The sequence below is a fragment of the Grammomys surdaster genome, unplaced genomic scaffold (genome assembly GCF_004785775.1).
Source record: "Grammomys surdaster isolate TR1022 unplaced genomic scaffold, NIH_TR_1.0 125698, whole genome shotgun sequence".
Taxonomy (NCBI): domain Eukaryota; kingdom Metazoa; phylum Chordata; class Mammalia; order Rodentia; family Muridae; genus Grammomys; species Grammomys surdaster.
Window position 1 is genome coordinate 1,851,991 of NW_021620534.1, and position 25,543 is coordinate 1,877,533.

The 25,543-nt window shown below is 35.8% G+C and overlaps 1 protein-coding gene across 4 annotated transcripts in view; it reads left to right on the forward strand.

The window, feature by feature from the left end:
* The window catches only part of Stag1 (stromal antigen 1), a 344,086-nt gene that overhangs the window by 201,921 nt on the left and 116,622 nt on the right, over nt 1-25,543 (forward strand). For 3 of the 4 annotated variants that reach the window (XM_028788047.1, XM_028788048.1, XM_028788049.1), the window contains 2 exons: nt 13,933-14,056; nt 23,090-23,188. In XM_028788047.1, the coding sequence (XP_028643880.1) occupies nt 13,933-14,056; nt 23,090-23,188 (223 nt within the window). Of the gene's footprint in view, nt 1-13,272; nt 13,378-13,932; nt 14,057-23,089; nt 23,189-25,543 lie in introns of those variants that run through there. The other variant, XM_028788050.1, reaches the window with a different exon arrangement.

Consider the following 25,543-nt stretch of genomic DNA (forward strand, 5'->3'; position numbering starts at 1 on the left):
CCAAGATGTACTTGGTGCTCAGGTGGAAACCGGAAGGGGCCGGGGCTCCGGGTCAGGAGCGGATTCCTGGATCCCAATGAGTCCCAGTGGGTCCCAGTGGGTCCCAGTTGCTCCCTGATTGGGGGCGAGCACTGCCACCTCCTAGCCTAAGAAACTGCTTGAGCTAGCTTGAGCCACGGAGAGCCCGGCTCCCTCTAGGTTCTGTGAGATTGGGTGCAGAGCTGACTCCCGGGATCTGCTCTGGCACAGACCGGAAGGAACCCACGCTCCGGGCCCTGGAGTGAACTCCTGGGTCCCAGTGGGTCCTAGCCACTCCCTGTTCGGGGGCAAGCACTGCCACCTCCTAGCCCAAGACCCTGCTTGGCACAGAGGTCCTGCGAGCCCCGCTTCCTCTGGAGTCTGCGAGATTGGGTGCAGAGCTGCCTCCCGGGATCCGCGAGTGCTCGGGCCCAGACCGGATGGAGCCCGCTCCAGGCCAGGAGCGAATTCCTGGGTCCCTGTTGCTCCCTGTTTGGGGTGAGTGCTGCTTTTTCCTTACCTGGGATGCTGCGTGAGTTCAAGCTCCTGGGAGTCCCTGTTTTTCTTGGTTTTCTGCGGTTGGGTACGGAGCTGCTGCCTGCGACCTGCTCTAGGCTCGGTCCCAAACCGGAAGTTCCTTATCATTGGCATTCATATTATATGGGTTTGAATTTGTTTCTAGTTTTGTAAGCTCTTTTACATGTATTTTCTTGGGTGTAATGGATGAATTCATTACTGTCATAAAGTATCAGTGATAGTAACAGTTTATTTTGTCTCATATTTTGAAGTTTTAGTTTATGGTTTTCTTTAGTAATGGGCCCTAGTGAAAGAAAGAACTTACCATGCTGAGGACCACATGTTAGTGCTGCTCATTTTGTGGCTCTGACATAAAAGAAAGGAAGGAAGAAATCTGTGTTCCTTAGAAAGAGGAAGAAGCAGTGTTCCACAATCCTCTTCACAACACTCTCAGTTCCTTACAAACTTCTGCCTTTGCCTTGCCTGGTTTTCTACCATGTTTCAGTAGCTTAAGGCAGTGATATAAGCTGTTAGTATAGAAATTCAAATTGTACCTAAGAATTATTTGGAATACTAGACTCGTAGAATCCATTGTGAAATGATCACTTCTACATTGTTTTCTGAATGAATTTATGAAAGATGACATTGTTTTTATATGTGGGAAGATACACCAAGCAGACCTCTGATCCAGAATGTTCTTGTTATAAGGAGTGTCAGTCAACTCAAATTTGATAACGCATGTTCTTAAGCCAGTGATGTAAAAATTAAAAGTTATAGTTGTGCTCCTGACATTTTTTTCATCCTTTTAATATCTCTAAGACTGTCAGTGGCATCCACTTACTCATGCTCAGTTTGGTAGTATGTGTCCTCTTTGCTTTGGTCAGTGTAATTGATGACATAATCTATCTTGTCAAGTGGCTGTAGGGTTTCATTAATTTTATTTTTCATTTTATTGATTTCTGCCTATTGTTTCCTCATGTCTTCTTTGGTTCTAGTTGATTATATTCAGTCATTTTTTTTCTATACAAACTTACTTATTACAGATTTTTATATTCTCATTTTCTGTTTCTACATTTCTTTGTTTAATATTTCTGTTTTTTCTTGTTTTATATCCTCTTTCTCTGTTTCACCTGATAAATATACTCTGACAGTGTTTAACAGTAAAGTTTTCACTAATGATTTCTTGGATTTGTGTTATGTTAAGCCAGCCTAACTTTTGAACATTGTAGCTATTCTGATTTTTCTGCCACTGCTCTCTAGTACCTATAAAAATATACTGTACTGTTACTTTCCTGCTTATTATTTTTTGTCATGAAATGTCCCTTTTTAAGTTGCTTTTTTTATCATACAACAAAGTGCCCTCTCTATCTACTTTTCCCTTTCTTTGTTTATTTTCATCATCTTTAAAACTTTTTATGTCTTTCAATATAAAGTATGTCTATCATAAACAGCATATATTCGATCTTTTATTCAGTCTAAAAATCAGTTATTTTCTTTTCTTTTTGATTTGGATTTCAGTATGAATCATAAATTATTAGAAACTATATCTCATTAATCTGTCTTAAATTTATAAATGTAGTTTGTTCAAGCAGCTATGGTCCCTTTTTGGTCCTTTTTGCTATTGTTTTCATGTATAGTTTTTCTGTAGTCTTACTACCCATGGTAGTGTTACATTATCAGTGTATACAGAAGGTAAGAGAAAAAACTGTGCCATCTTTGATGTAACATCTTGTTAACAGTTTTGATACTTTTTTTTAATTAACCATTTCATTCGTTTACATTTCAAATGATATCCCCTTCCAGGTTACCCCTCCACAAACCCCCAACCCATCCTCTCTCTCTCTCTCTCTCTCCCCTCCCCTTTGCTTCTATCAAGGAGCTTCTCCACCCACTCAGATTCCTGCCTCACTACTTTAGTGTACCCGTATGCTGGGGCATTGATGTCAGATAAGGTCATCCTCTGCTACATATGTGTCTGGAACCATGTGTACTGTTTGGTTGGTGGTTTAGTTTTTGGGAGCCCTGGGTCGTCTGATTACTTGATATTGTCCTTCCTATGGGGTTGCATTCCCTTTCAGCTCCTTCAGTCCTTCTCTTACTTCTTCCATTGGGGTCCCCAGGCTCAGTCACATGATTGGCTGAGTACCTGCATCTGTATGGGTCAGGTACTGGTAGAACCTCTCAGGGAACAGCTATATCAGGCTCCTGTCAGCAAGCACTTCTTGGCATCAACAATGGTGTTGATGTCTGCAAACAGAATAGATCCCTAGGTGAGACAGTCTCTGAATGACCTTATAGTCTTTGTTCTGGTTGTGGGTTGGTTTTTTTTTGTTTTTTTTTGTTTTTTTTTTTTTTTTTTTTTTTTTTTGGTTTTTTTGTTTGTTTGTTTTTTTATCCCTGTCTTTCCTTTGGTCAGTAAAATTTCTGGGTTAAAATTTTGAAGATGCATGGGTGGCCCCATTCCTCAACTGGGGGCCGTGCCTAACTACTGGGGGTAGTCTACAGGTTGTGTCTCCCCCTTTTTGGATATTTCAGCTAAAGTCATCACCACTGGGTCCTGGGAGCCTCTAGCTTCCTTGCAGTTTGGAACTTTCTAGTGGCTACCTCCAGCCCCCCTACCCCACTGCTACAATTCTTTTCAATTTCCTGACCCTCTGTACCTCTTTCATGTCCCTTCCAATACCTGTTCCTGCACCCTTTGTTTCCATCCCCCTCCTCTCTCTGTCTCAGGTTCCTCCTCCCTCTGGCTCTTGTAATTATTTGTTCCCTGTTCTATGTAGGATTGAAGCACCTACACTTTGGTCTTCCTTCTTCTTAAGCTACATATGGCTTGTGGATTGTATTGTGGGTATTGTGAGCTTTTGGGTTAATATCCACTTATCAGTGGGTGCATACCATGTTTGTTCTTTTGTGATCGGGTTACCTCACTCAGGATGATATTTTCTAGTTCCATCCATTTGCCTAAGAATTTCATGAAGTCATAGTTTTTAATAGCTGAGTAATATTCCACTGTGTAAATGTACCACATTTTCTGTATCCATTCCTCTGTTGAAGGACATCAGTGTTCTTTCCAGCTTCTGGCTATTATAAATAAGGCTGCTATAAACATAGTAGAGCATGTGTCCTAGTTATATGTTGGAGCATCTTTTGGGTATATGACCAGGAGTGGTATAGCTGAGTCCTCAGGTAGAACTATTTCCAATTTTCTGAGGAACCACCAGATTGCTTTCCAAAGTGGTTTTACTAGCTTGCAGCCCCAGCAGTGGAGGAGTGTTCCTCTTTCTCTACATCCTCACCAGCATCTGCTGTCACCTGAATTTTTGATCTTAGCCATTCTGACTGGTGTGAGGTGGAATCTCAAGGTTGTTTTTTTTGTTTTTGTTTTTTTTTGTTTGTTTGTTTTTGTTTTTTTTTATTTGCATTTCCCTGATGACTAAAGATTTGAACATTTTTTTAAGTGCTTCTCAGCCATTCAAGATTCCTCAGGTGAGAATTCTTTGTTTAGCTCAGTTCCCCATTTTTAATAGGTTTATTTGATTCTCTGGAGTCTTAACTTCTTGGGTTCATTGTGTATTTTGGATATTTGCTTTCTATTGTATGCAGGGTTGGTAAAGATCTTTTCCCAATTTTTGTAAAATACTGAAATCATTCTACAGTAGTTTTAACTTTCAATCTGAAAAAAAATTTGTTGTGGTCCTTATAAAGCAAGTTGGCTACCATCAAGTTTTATCAGTTTCATTTTTCTAAACAGTTAATATTTCAGCTTTATCTTTGAATAATGGTTTTCCTTCATACAGAATTATTTGTTCACATTTTCAGATTTTTCTTCCAACACTTAAATGTCATTATAACCTACTAGACTTGCTTGTTTAAGGTTAAGAAGTTGTATCTTTGTCTTAATATTCCATTGTATATGAATCAGTTTACTTTATAGCTCTCACAGAGTTTATCAGAGATTTCAACACATTGTCAGTTATGTGTCTATAGGCTCATCCAACTAAGTCATGGGCTTATTCAACTGAGCTTTTTTGGAACTTCTTCATTATTTTATATCAAATTTTAGGTGTGGTAAGCACTCATACTTTAAAACAATGTGTGTGTGTGTGTGTGTGTGTGTGTGTGTGTGTGTGTTTACACTCCCCCACCCCCCGCAACATACTTCTAAAACAAGATCTCACATAAGGCCAGTGTGGTATCAAACTATCTTTTGTTAAGGTTGGCCTCATCTTCTGTCTCTACCTCCCAAATGGTGATATTATAGTATTTTTAAATTTATTTATGAGCTGTAATGTTAGCCCTTAAAATTCCCATTTCTGCCTCTTTATAATGAATGACCTTTGTGCCTGTAGTGCTGACTTCATGTTATTCTGTCATTCTTTCTTAATGACTACTGATGTACTTTGCAACAGTGAAAAAGTCTCCAGTCTTAACATTTGATATTGTCAATAATTTTAATAGCTATTCTAATTTGAATGGGTCTCTTAGTTTTTTGTTATCTGAGTTCTGTTATGAGTAGTGATATTCAGCTTTTTTCTTTCATATTCCTGTTAGCTATGTGAATGACTTCTCTTAAATGTCTAGTAAGGTAAGTTTTTCATTTTTAACCATTTTTTTATTTTGATGTTAAACTTTTAGGTTTCCTAAAATATTGTGGCTATTAACCCCATAACAGATTTTTTTTAAACAACTATTGTCTTCTATTATGTAGCCTGTTCCATTACACTGTTTATTGTTTCTTTGGCTGTGCAAAAGTATTTTAACCTGGATAAATCTAATTTGTCTATTTTTTTTTTGTTACCTATGCTTTTTGGAGTCATGGATACATGAGACTTGTTTCAAAACTCTGGTATAGACATAAAAGGAGTTGTACTATTGTAATAAAACAGAGAGCATAGAAGTAAATCAGGAATTCACAGCTAAGTGATCTTCCTCAAAGAATAAATATTGGGAGAATATCTTTTCAATAAATATTGTGAATATTATATAATCACATGCATAAAAGTGTTTAAATGGGGATTTTTATCTCTCAACTATGGAAAAAGCTGTTCAAATATAAACAGATTAAAGACTTATAAGATGTCAAACAGGGCTATTGAGATGGCTCTGCAGGTAATGTACAAGCTTGATAACCTGCAACCAGTCCGTGGAACCCACAGAAGAATGAAAGGGAAGAACTAATTACGCACGTTATTGTCTGATATCTTGTGTACCACAGTACTCACATGCGCACATACATGCAACACGCCAGGGGAAAATACAGGGTAGTGATTTTGGATACTGGGATGGGCATGAATTTCACTGGAATGCCTTTCTTCAGTGTTTTTTATAGCTATTACTATAGAAAATATCCCTTCTTTTAGTTTTATCCTTAGGTATGTTATTGGATTTTATGATATAAGTAATGTTGGTTTCTTGAGCTCAATTTTAGACCATTTGCTGTTGCTATATTAAAATGCTTCTTATTTTTATATGGTGCCTTTATATCATGTAACTCTGCCAAGTTCATTTATTCTCACGGTTTTCTGGTGGAATCTTTTGAGTATTTCTATGTATAATATTATGTCATCTGCAAACAATGAGAAATTGACAGCTTATTTTTAAATTTGATGGTTTTTTAACATCTTGTTCTGTCTGGAGGCTTTGGCTGGAACTTCAATACCATAATGAATAAAATTGGTAAAATTGGGATTGTTTCCTTGTTTTGTCATAATTTTTTCACATACTTTGCTCTGATTCACTCTTGGTTACATAGGGTACATAGTGTAATAAGCTCTCATTTAATATTTCACAAATATTTTCACTTAGTTCTTTGAAACAATAAAATGTCTATACTTAGTAAAACTCAGTATTGTCAGTGATAAAGCACCTACTTTGCATATATGAGTGTTTAACTTTTATTTCCATCCCTTCATATATTGAACAAACAGAAAAAAACTTTGTATTTAAATTTAGCATGTGGGCCAATGTACTGAGAGTTTCCATTTAGTTTTCTCTTTTCTTGAAGGCCAGCCACATCTTTGGTCTTTCTCTGTCTTGTGTTTTATAAGCTTTGTTCTTTGTTATAGACCTTTTCTGTGCATATGAACATGTATTTAGCATATTGCTTCCAGTCATGTTCCCTCTTCTATACCACACGAATGTGTTGGTGAGCCATTCGACCCTGGAACTCTCACAACTGCAACTGAGCTGTTAGTTGTCTGAAGAAACTGTTTTATATCCAAGTGTCAGAAACTTCCATTTTAAAAAGTTACTCAAGTTTCTTTTTCATGGATAAGTGGAAGGCAGAAAAATTTCTTTACTTAGAACTGTCATTACCAATTTTGATGTTTTATGTAGAAATTTAGATGAACATTGTTGGTTTTGAGTCCTTTCAAAGAATAGATTCACTCTCTCTGGTTTGTCTTGTTACTATGTGAGAAGTTTGCTATTGTTATTTTCTTACAACTTTTGTAGTTAATTTAGCTTTTTATTTTGGCTACCTTTTAGACTTTTGTCTTCTTGTTTTTACCATAGAGGGTTTTTTGTTTTGTTTGTTTGTTTGTTTTATGATTCTACTTAATATCGTTTTCTTCATCTTGCTTTTTTCTCTTCAGTGGTCTTTAGGATATTGGATGTACATAAAACTTTTTTAACATATGAACTTTGTCATAATAGTTTTGTTCTATCTAGCTTGTTTTGTGTTCTGTATGATTTCTTTCTACTTTTTTGGATTGAGTTTTTTTCCCCCCTTCTTGATCAGCTTTTGTTATTTCATGCCTCGTTTTTATTTTTATCTAATACCAGTTATTATGGAGTTTGTCTTTATGCTGGATACTTTCATTTTCTTTAATATATTATTCTTTTTATAGAAACCAGTTATTTTTAATTACTAAGGTTTGCCAAGAACAAAATCAGTATTTAGTGTGCAGCTAATTTTTCCCAATTAATACATGCAGAATTCAAAATATTCCCAACTCTGTATTTGTTCCATCTATTCTTTCACTATGTAAGAGTGGTTTTCGTATGTATGGACCTTTTAGTACATGGCTAAAGAGTTGACAGATCTCCAATTTCTACTTTCTCTCTTCAACTCTCCACTCTGATACCATGATACATAAACCTTACTCACCTTGGCCTGTCTAAATTCTCAGTTCTTTTTTACTTCCATCTGGTGTATGTCCTTGAGTTTCCTTGTTTCAGCTCACAGTGCGGGTACTCAGATGTGTAAGTATGGACCAGTCTCAATGCTTCTTCATTTCCTAGAGATTGTCGGTTATCCTAATAGAAATGCATCTCCTTTTTATTTTTGCTTATTCTGTGTTTTGTATTTTGTTTCCTAGGGTTTTTTTCTCCAAGAAAAAATATATAGGTATATTTGTTTTTTGACTCTGTCAGATGTACCGATGTTCTTTTTGCTGTTGTTTGTTTTTTATTTTATTGTTGAGGCAGAACCTTGCTTAAAAGCCTCATCTGCCTTAGAACTCAACTCAAAATAACGTTGATCTTTCTGCCCCAGTCTATTAACGGCTATATTTAAAGGAGTACAGTAACAGTTCTATGTTTCTTAGTGGACTCTTCAGATAGAATCATATTTGGATTTTTCTAGGTGTTGTCACTTCTTTTTACTAATGCATAATGCAACAAAAATGAGGTGTAACGTGATTTCAATTTTATAAATTTATTGCCCCGCCCCACCCCCGGAAACTTATTTCAGGGTTAAGAACACATTCTGCTATATAGCTATGTTCATAGTCCTAAAAAATGTGATATTGTAGCACATCTAAAATAACTTGTTTGGCTGAAATAATAATAGTTGAACTTAGTTTTCATTCAAGTTCTCAGTTCCTCAGGTGTCTCACACTGTTTCTTACAATGTTTTTGAATAGCATTAACCTTCCTTTTTACTTAAGATTTCATTTTTAAGTCTTACTGTGAGTCACTTTCTGTGGTCTAAAATTCATATTGACAATGTACATAATAAAAGATGGTATGTGTGTGTTAGCAACTTCATTAGATGTTTAATTTCATATGAGTTAATTTTATTTATCCCCCTACACACACACACACACACACACAAACACATACAGGTCTTCATATAATTTCTCTGTAGCTGATCTATTTTAAGGAAAAATTTAGAGTAAAATTTTACATAGAGTTGTTTGAGATAGGAGTTTATTTTATGCTGCATTTCATATAATCTTTTGACATACAGAATTATTCACTTTAGAGCTCTTACAATTTTTTCTATATAAGCAACAAAACTACTGGTTTCTCCCCCAGATCTTGTATTACAGTAATTTAAGTATAATCTAATTACAGGAAAAGCTGCTATCAGTGCCTTGAAAGAACTTTTGTCTCTGTTTTGTTCTTCTTTCATTGTAAGCAGAAAATGATTAAGTTCCTGTTTGTCAAGAAAGCAATCTAAATCTAGTTTTAAAGCACTATATCTACCCCCCACTCAAATTGTTAATACAATTAGTTAAAATTAGTGAGGTTTTTCCCATAGAAACCAACATGTTCAATTTACACTATAAAGTTGAAATGAAACAAAAGATTAATATAATTTTACCAAATTTATACTTTTATAGGTGGGTTTTTAAGTTTTCAAGTAGACGCTATCCTGAATTCATTTTGCTGTTTATTTCAAAACCCCAGTGCCAAAATGTTATTCAAAATTAATCTTTTCTTAAAATTTTTGTTACTTTTCTACATGTCTGAACTTTCTTGCATTTTAGTTTAACATTTCTACTGACAAATTCTTTAGAATACCTGTCTTAATGAGATGGAGCTATTGGAATTAGAGATTGTACATATGTAATAATTTTTGTATGAAAATTAAGAGTTCTGAAAAATATTTTTATATCAACAGTTGTAATCAACTCAAGATTTGAAACAACTATTGTACCCTGTCATACCCTATATACTAACATAATATTAGTTCCTAGAGGACAGAAAATTTTGGTAGGTGTCTTTTCCATGCTACCCACTTTTTTTTGTCAGATTGATACAAGCTTAGAGTCACTTGGGAATAGAAATTTTAATTGAGAAATGCCTTTGTTGCATTAGCCTGTAGGCAAATCTGTAGAACATTTTCTTGATTGATGTGAGCAGGCCCACAGGGGGCTCTGTATAGGAAAGCAGCTAGAGCAAGCCAGTAAGCAGCATTTTTTTTTCCCATAACCTCTGCAGTGCATCAGTTTCTGCTCTGACTTCCCTGGATGGTAAGATGAAATAAGCCAATTTGCTTGTGGTTCATGTATTATCAGAGCAATAGAAACTAACTAAGTCATACACCTCAGTAATCATAAAAGAAATGACATTGAATTTGAACTTGAAAGAATAATCAGTATATATAATCAGAGTAGTACTGATTATATTCCAGGCATCGGGGGTCACCACAAAGATGTAGGTGTTGATGCATTTCAACTCTGTCAACTAAAGAGAACTGATTTTTGGGCCCAACAGCAGTTGGTTGTTATTAGATTAATGATTAAAATTCTTAATATTAATCAAGATATCAACTTATCCCTAAACTTAGCATTATAAAGCAGCTATTGTTATGTCATAGTTTGTATAGACTAAGAATTAGAGAGTGGCCTAGCTAGATGGTTCTGGTTACTAGATTGCCTGTGTAACTATACATTTTACAAAATTAGAAGGCCTTATTTTGAGTTGGTTGTGGTTAGCATTTTTGTCTAGACTCTGCCCCACAGTTACCTGGCAACAGCCAGGTATGCCTGACTCACTATAAAAGGGGCTGCTTGGCCCCTCCTCTCTGTGTTTTCTTTGTGCTCTTTCTCTGTCCTCTAGTCTGGCTCCCCCCCTCTCCCCGTTCCCCTCCCCCCTCTCTTTCCATGTGCTCATGGCTGACCTCTGCTCCTCTGTGTTCGTTCTCTCTCTCTCTCTCTCTCTCTCTCTCTCCCTCTTTCTCTCCCCCCCCCCCACTCTCTCTCTCTTTTTCTCTCTTTACTCCCTCTACTCTCCTACCCATGCCCTGAATAAACTCTATTCTATACTATACCATCCTGTGGCTGGTCCCTTAGGGGGAAGAGATGCCTCAGTATGGGCTGGCAGAGGCACCCCCTTCCCCCACACCTGACTACACATCCACCAAACATATTCCTTCTCTGTTTCTATAAAACACAACAGTATGCCTCTAATCACAAAATTGCTGGGGGTGCAGCAACAGTACTGTAGGTTTGAACTACCCTGGGATGCCTAATAAGAACCTTTTGAAAAATTTAAAGAAGCCCTCCACCCCTAACAAATAAAAGAGAAGCAGGAACAAGGAAGAGGAGAATAAAGCTGGCAGAGGAACAAGGGAAGGAACAGGAAGTATTCTGAAACATTTTTATTTACATGGTAAATATTTGTAATTTATGCATGGTCTGATTTAAATGTTACCCAATACATATATCTACTGAAATGCCACAGGTTACCTCATTAATATTTACAATTTAATTTTCAATTTATATGTCAAAATGAATTTATAATTAGAGACATTGTTCAAACTACAATCCTCTGGTTGAATTTGGAAGACCTTTTTTTTTCTAAGATAGCTTAACTCAACATAAGGCCTCAGATAACACATTCCATGGAACTCCCCAAAGGGCACCTGAATGCTATTCATATGGCAAGTAGGTTACCTACCAAGAGATCAGTAGCTACTCATACCATCTTTTTTGACTTAGTTTCTGGCATCAAAACTGTTCATTTTGACCATGTTATATTCGTCACTGATGAGTAACTCAGGTTACTCATACTGAAGAAACGGTAAACAAATATCCACCAGAGAAAGAAAGACCATTAGCATGTTTTTTGTGGACTTATTTCAAAAACACCACACAAGGGCTAGGGGATGATAGCCCTTGATATGAGATGATATGGTATACCAGTAGATGTGAGTGTTTGGTGCACAAGCCTGAGGACCTGAAGTTGATCCCCAGAACTCACTTAAATACCTGCTTTGCTACACTTGAGAGACTGAGGCACAGATTGCCAAGAGGTTGAGACCAATAGAATGCAATGAGACCTTGCCTAAAAGGACAGAGAGGGACAAATAATTTATCTGAGTATAGTGACAAACACCTATAATCCCTAGCACTTGGTGGTGGCAGGAAAATTGCAAAAAAAAAAAAAAAAAAGGTAAGGAGAAGTGTCTTAATGCAAAATTACAGCTGAATTTTACTTCTAATTTTAATCTTATTGAATTAAAGTTACTTAGGATTTAACAGAATAAATGAGAAACCCTAAATATTGATTAAATGCCAAAAGATTTAGTAGTATTTATATTACTTTATTTCCTTTTTTTTTTTTTTTTTTGAGACAAGGTTTCTCTATGTAGATCAGGCCTCTCACTTACAGAGATCTGTCTACCTGTGCCTATTGAGTCTGAGATTAATGGCTTGTGCTACTATGCCCCACCCATTTGTTTGTTTGTTTGTTTGTTTTTCTTAAATTAGGGTTAATAATCTGATTTTTTTTAAAGGCAAAATAAAATCTTTTTTTGAGAAATTACCTTAGAGTAGGAGAATCATCTCAGGACAATTACATTAATGCATCTTTTGAGGTAAATGGATATAATTCTAAAATGTATGGGTTTTCTGCCTCCTTTTTATTTTAGCTAATGTGGATTATTCTTTGTTCAGCCTAAAACATAAATTAACCAATGATAAAAGACCTGTGTGTCATCTGAAATATAAACAAATAAAAAGAAATTTTAAAAAAGAATCTGACATTGGACAAGGAAGTGGACTTCAGAGGAATCTCACATTAGGATAAAACAAAAAAGTAATTTAAGGCAGGAATCTAAATATTAGGCTAAGGAAGTAGGCTTCAGACAAGAAAATGACTTTGGGCTAGGACAGGGAAGTAGGCTCAAATATTTTGTTCATCCTGATTAGCTCTTAGAAACAGTGATCACAGGAGTGTTCTTGGAAATTTGTTTATTGTCTTGCTTATTCTTTGACTATTTGTGTTTATTGTCTTGCTTGTTCCTTGACTATTTGCATCTATTGTGTTGCTAGTTCCTCAACCTAGAACTGACCTTAATACTTGCCTGTAATTCAAATGTAAAAGCAAAAAGGAGATGGGAAGATGGGATAGGGGGATGGAGGCAGGAATGGAGAAAGGGGATGAATGAACTATAAATAAATAAAATATCCATTAAAAAAGAGAATATGTAGTAATGTTTGTAATTTAACTTAGCACTTAGTTGATTAAAAAAAAAAAGACCTATGATGTGAATGTAGTGATGAGATATGTTTCATAGAAATATAAGCTAAACTACAGATTTCCTTACAACTCAGTAAATGTCTCTGGTTTTAGTTTTGTAAATTCTTTTACATTTTTACTTTTTATTATTTTATGTGTTGGGTCTATTTTACCTGATCCTATGTTTGTGCAACAGGCAAGTGCAGTGCTCACTAAGGCCTGAAGGAGGCATCTCAATCCCTTGAAATTTGTAAAGTTACAGATGATTGTGAAACTTACTTGTAGATGTTTGAAGTCAACCTGGGTGCTCTAAAAAAAGCAGATGGTGCCATTTCTGCAGCCCTTATGCTGTTCCAGATAATTGGCTGCTATTTGATTTTGCCTTTGTAAATTAGTTTATGGTGGTTATAAAAGCTCATTAACAGTTGTGCAGGCCTGTACTGGCTAATGGTTGTTTAGAAATAGTTTTGAAATCTTATCTTGTCACATTGGTTTTTTTTCTCAGATGATTTAACAGTATTGAAACTCTTAAATACCATTCCTGCTCCAATGAAGATAGTATGTTAGTGTTTGTTACACTTGGAGTTAATAGTTTCTGCTTTTATAAAAACAAAATTAAACAAGATACTTGTATTGGAGACCTTTTGCAGTGTGAGTATAAAATAGTATTCAGAATATTTACATTGAGCTTGTGAGGTGCTTCACTGGAATCACTTGAGGCCAAGACTACTTACCTGAGTTTAATCCCTGTAATTTGTATGTCAGAGGAAGAAAACCAACTGTTGTAAGTTTTCTTCTGTCCTCCCCACTTATGCCATGACATATGTGCAGACCCTCTGAAAGCAGATTGAATAAATGTAATTTTTAAATTTTAAGGAAATATTTGTATTGGACTGAGAATGTATCCCAGTTAATACAGAACTTTCCTAGCATTCAGAGAAAGTCCTCGGTTCAATCCCCAGCACTGAGCAAAACTGCCTGTAATCACAGCTCTTGCTTCTCATCCCTGCACTTGGGCAGTGAAAGCATGAGGATCAAAGGTTCAGGGCATTCCTCAGCTATGGAGTGATTTGAAGTCTAGACTTCATAACTTGAGACTCTGTCTCAAGAAAGGAAAGAATATAACTTACATCTGTTGAAAACTAGTTGGAATATGTTCCAGGTTTCTGTCTAATTGAGAGGTTTGTCTTCTTCTGTCTCATCCAGTGATGCAATTGCTGAAATTCGAGCCATCTGTATTGAAGAAATTGGAGTATGGATGAAAATGTATAGCGATGCCTTCCTAAATGATAGTTACCTGAAATATGTAGGATGGACTCTTCATGATAGAGTAAGTTGGTGACTTCTGATTTTGATAAAAAGGTATTTGTGTTTATATTGACATGATAACAGTCAAAATTGCAGTAGTGTATTTTTTTAAGAGATATATAATAATATGAAATTTCAGATAGTACAAATAACTATTGATCACTATTATGAAATTTAAGACAGTGGTTTATGGGTATCCCTTGGATGCAATGCTTTCTTGAATTTTACTGAGGGCCTGGTATATCTGTCCTTAAAAGAGAATATATGCATTATCATCAAGAAGGTAATAGTCTGCTTGTCAAGAATCAAAGGTGATTGATTAGTTGTATATAAAATTAAGTAAGCTTTCTCATTTAAAATTCTGTTGGGTTACAGTATGATTTTTTAAGTCAGAGGTAAAGCAGATTTGTTAGTGCCCTTGAATTAACTAAGCCTATTTTAGATTGATCTGTCTGTAGCTTTTTAGAAAAAGACTTGGCTTTAAAAAATATCCTATGATTTTGACTCCAACAAGAAATCCTCAAAATAACAAAAGATAGGATTGATAAGTTCCTGATTTTTTTTCTAAATAATGGTATTTCTGTAACCTTAACTACCAGATTTTCATAAATAAAAGAATTTTGTTAAGTTTGTTTTAAATTGTAGTATTTTTAATTGACTAAGATACAGGAATTAGAACATTTTAAAAATATTACTACATCTGTAGGTCTATATAAAAATTTGGTAATAATATGAAGACTTGTTTTCTGTGTCTTGTGTCTGTCGATGTTTACTAGAAAAATACTTAGTAATTAATGCTGGTGAGATGGCTCAGCATGTAAAGAAGCTTACTGTTCCATTCTGACACCCTAAGTTCATGTAAAGGTACGAGAGCCAATACTGTTTAGTTGTAGTCCATCCTTTACATATGTACTCACACATATAGACACGAATGAATAAATAAACACATTCTAAATATTTTAGTATTATTAGTGTTGAAAATTCCCACTGCTGAACTTTAACACAACTTTCAATGATAGTCATTGAAAGTTGTGTTAAAGTTCTTGAATGTGTACAAACATACTTTTACAGCTTGATTGCTTAGCATACAGATTTTCCATTTCAGTGCCACATTAGAAGGATGTTATGTTTCCCCCCGAATATAAATATCTGGAAAATATATAATTTTAGACTGGACTGCATATATATTTATTTGTTTCAATGTTTTTCATGTATATTCTTAACGTGAATTTAGACCTTTCTGTTAAAGCTTTCTTTAGGTTGATCTGTGAATTTTTTTTACAGTTTGAAAGAATATAGAATTACAGTGTACCCACATGAATGCTTTCATATACTCTAAATAAGTCAGTGTTAGTCTTTTGAATGCATTTAAACTGTAATACTTTTATTCTCTCTCACTTCCATCTAAGTTCTTCCTCCAGTCCCCAAAGAGTATTTTTCTATATTTATGTAACACTTAGCAATTTTAACTGATCTTTATAAATGACCACCAATTCTGGGAATATATTAATTTGATATTGTTACTGTAAATGTCATTAATTTTTAATCAAATATTTTAGATTATTTTTATTTCATTTTATGTATATGGGTGTTTTGCCTGAATCCATATATGTCAATGTTGTGCATGTCTGTTACTCAAGGAGGTCAGAATGAAATGTTAGCTCCCCTGAGACTGGGGTTAGTGACATTTGTGAGCCACTGTGTGGGTGCTTGAACCTGAATATGGGTTTTCTGCAAGAGAAACAAGTGTTCTTGTGGAACCGTCTCTCTCTCTTCCCAACAATTACCAGTTTCAAAGATCTTTCATTTTTTAATTATGTAGCAATGGTGGAATGAGTTATTTATATGTGTGTATGCAGGTGCCTGTGGAGTCCAGAAGAGGGTGTCAGATCCTCTAGAGCTTGGGTTATGTCCAGTTCTGAGTCATACAATATGGTTCCTAGGAACCTGACTCAGGTCGCTGTAAGAGCAGCAATGTAAGAGACATATGCAGTCCAGTCTAAAATTATGTATTTTCCAAAAGCAAGACATGAAAACCAACAGAAGTGTTATATACACACACAGTGTATGTTCAAGTCAGAACTCTCTGGAATGGAGCCAGTCTTCTTCCGCTGTGGGATCTGGGGATTGAACTCAGATCATCAGGCTTGCACAGGAAATGCTTTCACCTGCTGAGACATCTTGTTGCATTCTGAAAAACTTTTTTTTTTCCTTTTGGTTTCTTGAGACAGGGTTTCTCTGTGTATCAATCCTGGCTTTTCTGGAACTTGCTCCATAGATCAGGCTGGCCTTGAACTCACAGAGATCCACTTGCCTCTGCCTCCAGTGTTGGGATTTAAGATAAGTGCCACCATGCTGTCTAAAAAATTTTTTCCCAAAGAGAACTTTTCAGAAATATTAATAATCTATAGCAAATACATATAATACTATACTCCTATTTATTGTATTCTATTGTTTTTCCTATTTTCATATATAGTCATTAAAAATATTTATGGATCAATTAATGTAAATTAGATACTGTATTAAATAGAATTGAGTGAGGCTTAGTTATAGTGATACACTGAATTGCTTTATCTTTATGGTACCATAATAAAACTTGGTCTGGAGAATAGTGGTGTCCCCAAAATCAAGTACCCGAATTGGAATTTTCATTCTAAGAAGATATTTTACAGTTTTTAACTTACTTTCATGGGTATCTACTGATTTCATTGGTAGGACGTCCCTATGGTTTATTCTAGACACATGATATTTAAATTACCAAGATGTGAGAGTAGACTTGATTAAGAGTTGTCACTGAGAGTTACCAGTGCACAAGGTGAAAATAAAATTCTATTCTTATCCTTACTGAAATTAAATTTTTTGGCCTGTGAACCTTAATAAAGGAATTTTGTAGAATGCTTGCTCGTTTGGTCTTAGTTTTAAGGCTGTGTTTGGATAGAAATTAGTTGTATTACCTTACATCTAAAGTTGTGGCTTTACATTTGGAAAATTGTTCTTGCTCACCAATTGCTTTCTTTCTCGTTGTGTGTGCATAATACTTGTGTTGGGTTTCCACCTGTCTTACTGCTTAAGAATATTTTGTGAGCAAATCCTATAGATTCTCTACTACCTTCCCTTCAGCATTGCTGCTCTTTGCAATTATACACTGTCCTGTCCATTTTGTGTTTCTGTGACAGAATACCTGAAGCTTCACTTCCAAGATCAGGAAACACCCTCTTGTCAGTAGTTCCTAATGAGGATATTCTGACCATATCCAGCATGACAAATTGTAGCACATGTATAAGTGGATTTAAGAGAGCTAACACTGAGAAAGATAGCAAGAGCCTCAGTCTGATAGAACCATCTATTTTCTCAAGAAGTAATCTACTAGCTCTAAGCTAGGTATGGAGTCCTAGCTTTCTACTACATTCAGTAGTTCTACACTGGGGATCAAATTTCCCACACATGAAACTCTGGAGTTAAAGTATTATTATGAAACAATATTCCCTGGTTACGTGTAATGGTTAGTTGATACCACATTATCTATATACTATTCTAGTCTTTTTATTTCTGTCTCTATGGACCAATGTTCCCATTTTGTTCATGTTGATATTTATCTTAGCCTGGTTAAAAAAAAAAAGAGAGAGAGAGAGAGAGATTTGTGTATATTATGAAAAATCCTTCTAGCATTGCCCTTAAGATAAATACTTGAAGCTGCATATGTAGCAGAGATTGGCCTTGTGGACATCAATGGGAGGGGAGGCCCTTTGCCCTGGGAAGGCTTGATGCCCCACTGTGTATGTGGGGGGGGGGCAGGTGGTGCAGGAGCACTCTCATAGAAGCAGGGGCATGGGGAATGGAATAGAGGGTTTGTCGAGGGAAAAACAGGAAAGGGGATAACATTTGAAATGTAAATAAATAAAACATCCAATAAAAAAATAAAAGCTAAACTGAAAAAAAAAAGATAAATTCTTGATTGGGAATAGCAAAAACAAGGTGGGAGGAAGGAAAGTAGGAATTAAAGTTCTCAGTTGAGTTTATTCAACTATGCTTTAAAGCCTCCTACTCCCTCTCATAACTCATATTTTGGTATAAGAGATTTTCTCTGTAAGTATTTGCTCTGTATTTGAGTTTGACTTTTGTTATAATCAATTTTTTATCTACAAGAGATGCATATCTCTTGACATTTTGTCAAAAAAAAACAATGAAACATTTGGCTTGAACTGGCCATATAATGATCTGTGGCTGCCATTTTCTTTTTAGTATTCAGTGTCACTGTCTTAGGTTGGGTTACTATTGCTATTATGAAACACCATGACTAAAAAGCAAGGTAGGAGAAAAAGTTTTATTTTGCTTACTCTTCATTATTGCAGTTCATCATCAAAGGTGGTCACAGAGGGAACCTGAAGACAGGAATCAATGCAGAGGCCATGGACAAATACTGCTTATTGGCTTGTTCCCTATGGCTTGCTCAACCTGCTTTCTTGTAGAATGCAGGACCACCAACCCCATTGTAGCATCATCTATAATGGATTGGACCCTCCTATATCTGTCACTAATTAATAAGATGCCCTACAGGCTTGCCTGCACCTCGATCTTAAGAAAACATTTTTTAGTTGAGGTTCCTTCCTCTAGGAAGACTCTAGCTTATGTGAAATGGACATAAAAACAAGGTAGTACATTTAGCAGCCACCACTCAGTCCTTCAGTTCTTATAGTTGTAATTGACCTCACTCCCTCAAATATTCTAATACTTTACAGGTAGCATACATTGCCTTCCACCCACAGATAAGGATATTAGCAAATATACTGCTATTCTATATCGGTAACTGTCACCTGTCATGATCTTCAAGTAATCTAGTTCAAAGTGTGATCTTAAAGACTTCCTTTGCATCTTTTCTGTTAGGTCATGTTCATCATAAACCAATCCTGATTCTGAGTCATTGGTCACTTAATGGAATTTATGTTCTGAGACATGCATCATCTGACCATTTCATCAGTGTATGAATGTGTACAGTATATTTATGAACAACCTTAATAATATACATCGATCACTTTATGTGCCTCTTGAATCAAACTAGAAACTCAGTAAACATGAAGTGTTTGAGGCTGCTGTTAGCTTAACTTAGCATACTATTTTACTGCAAATTTCTTAGGTGTAAGTTCTGAAATAATACACTACAATAGATACATAAGAAAGCAGTATAGTTATTATAATTGAATGATTTATATTATACTGAATTCTATGTGCACGTTTTGTTTACACTTTCGTGACCACAAACATATCACTAACACATTGCACTGGTATTTTAAGTGCTAAAATGCCACATTTAAATAACTTTTTAGCTCCATCATAATCTTATATTTCTTATTTACATAATCCTTCCTTGACCAAGACATTCTTTTATAGTATGTGTTTGTATTGAGGTTTCTATTCAGCTACAGCCAGTAAGAAAGTGAGGAAAGTATAATAAATAAGGCAAACAAACAAAAATGTGGTTTCAGAGTTATTTTATTATTCTGTTGTTGTTTATCTCCTTCTTTTGTGGGAAGTTCTTTCCTTAGCATATGATTTCACAGGGTACTTTAAGAAATAAACTGCACCTTAAATGTATTACTTCTAGATATCACTGAACAATGGAACAAAGAGGAAATAATATTAGACTTTTTAATGATAAGATTTATTTTATTGGACCGGGGAATGAAAGGAGGGTTAACAACTGTAATGTAAATAAATAAAAGGTTCATTTTACTTATATCTATGTCTAAGTTTGTATGACTGTTTGCCATGTGTGTGCATACCTGCAGACACCAAAACATGGTGCTGGAGTCCCTCCATAGCTGAAGTTACAGGTTGTTACAAGAAGCCTGATTTGGATGCTGGGAACTGAACTCAGGTCTTCTGGAAAATCAGCAGACACTTTTGACTTTTGAGCTGTCTTTCCAGCCCTGGATTAGACTGTTTTATCCTCAAGTGTTTAGGACTTTTTCTACCTGGTTATTGTCTATGGTCAATTCTTCTGAAAGGATACAAATACAGTCAACATAGACAAAGGCTAAAGAAGTAGCGAAGTGATGGAGATTTGACTGATACTTGAGTATCATCTGCTGTGGATACTTTAGCTTCCCCTTGAGCCCTTAGAGAAGAAAAACACTAGATTGTTGAGTGATATATACAAATTACTTAAAACAGCACATACAGTAAAGTGATTATATGTACCTCTTTCATTTATTCATCCCATGAATGACCATGTAAGATAGTGGTGACATTACAAAAATCTAAAAAAAAAAAAAAAAAAAAAGTCACCCCCCCTTCACTGAATTTTTTTCAAACTTTTATCAGTGTACTCTATGTAATTTTTAAGAGAAATTATAAATACCAGAATGGCTGATGTATGTGTCATTTCTTATATAGCTAACTAACAAACTATTGAATTAAAAACTAAAATCTAATTTCATTTGTTTCTAGAATGGATTGATATTGCCAAAATACATTACTTGTTGGAGCATGGAAATCTCAATCCTATTTGAATTACTTAGTGTTATATAGATTTCTGAGTGATGTTGGATGTATTTTGATCTTAAGCATCCTCTATTCATTTCTTTTTGATGGGGAATCCAGTCTTTATATTTTTGAAGTTCATGTCTCTTAACCTGTAACTTTTTTTTTTTTTGTAAATTAAGAAGGTGTTGGAGTCTGGAGAGGTGGCTCATTTGGTTAAGAGCACTGACTGCTCTTCCAGATGTCCTGAGTTCAATTCCCAGCAACCACATGGTGGCTCACAACCATCTGTAATGAGATCTGATGCCCTCTTCTGGTGTGTCTGAGGACAGCTACAGTATTCTCATATATATTAGATAGAGAGACAGACAGACAGACAGACAGACAGACAGACAGACAGAGTTGAATGGTTTTGAAGACACCTCCCCTGTTCAAATGTAATGACTTTGTTAAGGATACTCTCTACAGGGATAGGGATTTAGTTCAGTAGATTGCAGTATTCTACTAATGAATAGATGATAGCATTTCTAAGACTCTTTCTATAGAGTTTGTCTGTGTTTTAAGTAGTTGACTACTTACCTGTTTTCCTAAATGCTTTCATTTCCCAGTGATATAGAAAAGCATATATTATTTGATTTTTCTGGCATTGAAAGCATGCATTCTTTCATATTACCAGAGTTAATTCATTTTTTTCAAGTTTTCCTGAGAAGAAATTTATTTACAACAATAATCACATCAAGCCTTGAACTTTAAAACAAAGTTCTGAAATTATGAAAATCAGCAGCATAGACTATCACTCAGTGTTTAATAAAACAATGCATTAATATGTGAACTGATTTACATGGATCTGTAGGGCTTGGAAAACCTAAACAAAAAATGCTTGACGGGGAGGCAAGTCTTTTCAAATTTAATGCTCACACATACAGCTGAGGCATCAACACAATGCACACTTAAGTTATTCTAGCCAGTTTTCCCAGAGAAAACACCAAATGTGGTCACGATGAAAAAAGTACTAATCAACGAACGCATATGCTTTGACTTACTATCACGACTCGAACAGAATGTCTATCTAAAAAACAAGACTGAAAATTATCAAACAAAATTTTCTTCTTGGACCATCTCTCTGTTCATGCTGTGACGTTGCTAAAGGCTGAAAGCACACAATTGATTTCCAGGTGCTTAAGAAATTATTAAGGCTGATTGACCATTGTCAAGCTACCAAAGTAAAGCTTTTTGAACACTTGCCAAAACTTTGCCCGGGTTTTTTTTTTGTTTTGTTTTGTTTTGTTTTTGCTGAACACTGATTCACACTGCTCCCCACCCAAGAAGGGGTCAGGAAGTTTTCCTCATCTCTTTCTTTCCTAACTCCTATGGATTCTTACCTAACTAAGGGGCAGTATTTTCTTTGGGTGACTTCAGCTCGGCTCGACCCTAACCGAGCGATGATGTTATGGTCCTCAACCCTGAACAAAAACCCAGCTTCCTTCCAACCCAGCTGTTAACACTGAACAGAACTAGCGCGGAAACCGTACGAGACGGTCTGAAACCAACCCAGCGGACTGGTTTTCCTGGACCTACCCCACCTCAGCAGCCCCCAGACACCCCCATCTCTGCTGCTCCGGAACGGGAGGGGGAAGGGAGGGCGCGCCCCGAGGATGTCCCCCTCAAGGCTTCCTCGGACTGGTGGCTGGAGGTGAGAGCGCCCTTCCTGCCAGCCAGTGTCCCTACCGTCCTGGCCTCGGACACCACCACAGACCACTCCAGGGCTTTCTGAGGAGAAGCTGAGGCAGGGCGCTGTGCTGCGTACTTGCCTGCCCGCAGCTCAGGCCAGAGGCTGCGGGGTCACCGGGCTGCCAGGCAACATACAGAAGCTGAAATAAGGCCCCCAACACATAGACAGCAGAGGACTCTGGCTCTGGGTTTAGTCAGAGAAGATGCACCTAAAGCCCTTAAGAAACTGGAAGCCCCAGGGAGTTTTGAGGTCTGGGGGTGGGGGGTGGGGGATGGAGGGTGGGGACATCCTATTGGAGATGGGGGACCAGAGAGGAGGTATGGGATGTGAAACAGTCAGAGGGTGGACTGGAAGGAGAATAAAATCTAGACTTTAAAATTAAATAAATAAATAAATAAATAAATAAAAATTTTAAAGAAGAAAAGCATATATTAAATATTGGTTGGATAAGTAAATCATTATCCCTTAATAGAAAATTGTTTTTATGGGATCGTTATAATTATAAGCAGGACAGATGAGCATACCATTTTCTACCTACAAAAATAGATTATAAATTTAACTACTACAGAGGCATATGGACAGTATTTCATGATCAGGCTTAGTTTTAAACATTTGATAAAGGTTTTAATTATTAAGTTACTAACAACTTTTATTGAGTGTTTTTATTAAACCTTAATGTTTATTCAGACTATGCAATTGGTCTTTCTCATCCTATGAAATATGAACTATGAAATAAGTTGAATAAGTTAGCATGAGAGTTACTTTATTCTTCATAGTGTCTTGTTTTTTAACTCTTGAAACTCAAAAGGATGATTTGTTCTTTTTTTCTTTGCATTTTTAAAGCAAGGGGAAGTCAGACTGAAGTGTTTGAAAGCTCTACAAAGCCTATATACCAATAGAGAATTATTTCCCAAATTGGAGCTGTTTACTAATCGATTCAAGGTAAGTGTCAAAATGATGAACTTACATTTTTCTCTTTGCTAATACTAGTTATACCTATATTAACAAATGGCATTATCATGATGTATTTTTGTTTTATTAATTTGCAACGTATTTAGTGTCATTGTGGCATTTTTCAACCTGCCTTGTTTTTGTTGATTCTTCCAGCCTTCTCTCTCATTTTTCTGCTTGCACCCTATCCTACTAACTGTGTGGGCTTCTTTTAACTTTCATACCATGTATGTTCTGTGCCCTATACCCTTCCTCTAAACCTCTTTACCCTCTCATGGTTCTTTTTCCAGTGCCATGACCTATTCCTTATTAACACTTTCATATACATATGTAAATATTAATATATGTAGTCTACATATGAGAGGAAGAATATTTCTTTTTCTGAGTCTTTTACCTTTTTAAATTTCCAGGTCTATCCATTTTGTTGCCAATTTTATGATTTCACTTTTCTTGATATCTGAATAAAATTGTATTTTGTATATGTAGTACGCTTTCATAATCTATTAGTTGATAGAAATCTAGACTGATTGTATTTTCTTGCCACTGTGAATAGAGTGGCAAAAAACCATGGATATGTAAGTATTTCAGTGATATGATAGAGTCTTTTGTAGAAGTGCTGAGAGTAGAGTTAATAAGATTCATGTTTTATTTTTAACTTTAAGACCACCTATACTGATTTCCATAATGTCTACACCAGAATACATTGGTACAACTATGAATAAGGTTCGTTATCCCCACATTTTTACCAAAACTTATATTTTCTTTCTGGGTGATGGTCATTTTGACTGGGATGAGACTAAATCACAAAGTAATTTTTAAATTTTCCTGGTTGCTAAGAATGTTAATACTTTTAAAAGTATTTATTAGTCATTTGTATTTTTCTTCTTTTGAGAGGTATCCCTTTAGTTCATTAACTTATTTATTGATGGTTTGTTGTAGAGTTTAGGCTTTAACTTTTACAGTTCTTTATATGTTCTGGGTACTAACCCCCTTTGTAAAATGTAACTGTCAAAGATTTTCTTCGATTCTATCTGTTGTTTTACTTTACTGTGAAGGAGTTTTTAAATTTCAGACAGTCATGCTTCTCAGTTTTTTAGGCTGCTTGCTATGCTGTGTCTATATCTTAAAGTGTTCCCCCTCAATAATGTTAGTGTTTAAGGTTTTAAAATCTCTAATCCATTTGAATTAATTTTGGTGGTATAAAAAGAAATGAAGATCAGCCGGGCTGAAGGCGACGCCTTTAATCCCAGCACTTGGGAGGCAGAGGCAGGCGGATTTCTGCGTTCGAGGCCAGCCTGGTCTACAGAGTGAGCTCTAGGACAGCCAGGGCTACACAGAAAAACCCTGTCTCAAAAAAACAAAAAAAAAAGAGAGAGAGAGAGATGAAGATCTAGATTCATACTTATGCAAGTGGACATCTTATTCTTCCATTACCATTTGTTGAATAGACTCTGTTTTGGATTTTGTTTTATTTTGTTTTCTAGCATGTGTTATTATCAGAAAAAGTTAGAAAAGTTTGCCTGTATATGTTTGTTTCTGAGGCCTTTGGTCTACACATCTGGTTTTCTGTCCTAATTCCTTGCTGTTTTCCTCATTATCACTATATATAATTCAAAGTTAGGTATTGTGATGTCTCCAGTAGTAGCCTTCCTGCTTAGGATTACAATTCGTTTAACATTAACTCTACCAACTAGAACCATGTAATGTGGTGTTTCTCAACCTGTGAGTCGTGACTCCTTTGGGGTCAAACAGTCCTTTGACATGAGTTGCCAAAGACCATCAGAAAACACAGATATGTGCAGTATGATTTATAAAAGTAGCAAAATTCCAGTTATGAAGTAGCAGTGAAATAATTTTGAAACCACAACATGACACCACAACATGGGGAACTCTGAAAGGGCCACAGCATTAGGAAAGTTGAGAACCATTGATGTAATCTATTTATCATCTAATATCATCTGCAGATTTTTTCCTCAGTGTCTTGAAATTTTATTTGTTGAATTCTTTAACTTAATTGTTTGAAAGAATAAAAAAAAACCAACAAATATTGTTTTGGATTGATTCCTTGGTTGTGGGCTAGGCTTATACACCATGACACAAGTATGGAAGTCGAAAGACAATTCTTTAGACTTGGGTTTTCCCGTCCATCTTTACATGGGTCTCCAGGATTAAACTCAGGTTGCTAAGCATATGAAACAAATGCTTTTGTCCACTGAACCTTCTCACCCTCCAATCCCTTTTGAGATTGTTGTGAATGTGATTATTTTTCCCTAATTATTCTTCAGCAAGTTGCTTGTTGGTGTATAAAAAAGTTAGTGGATGTTATGCTGATTTGGTACACTGCAA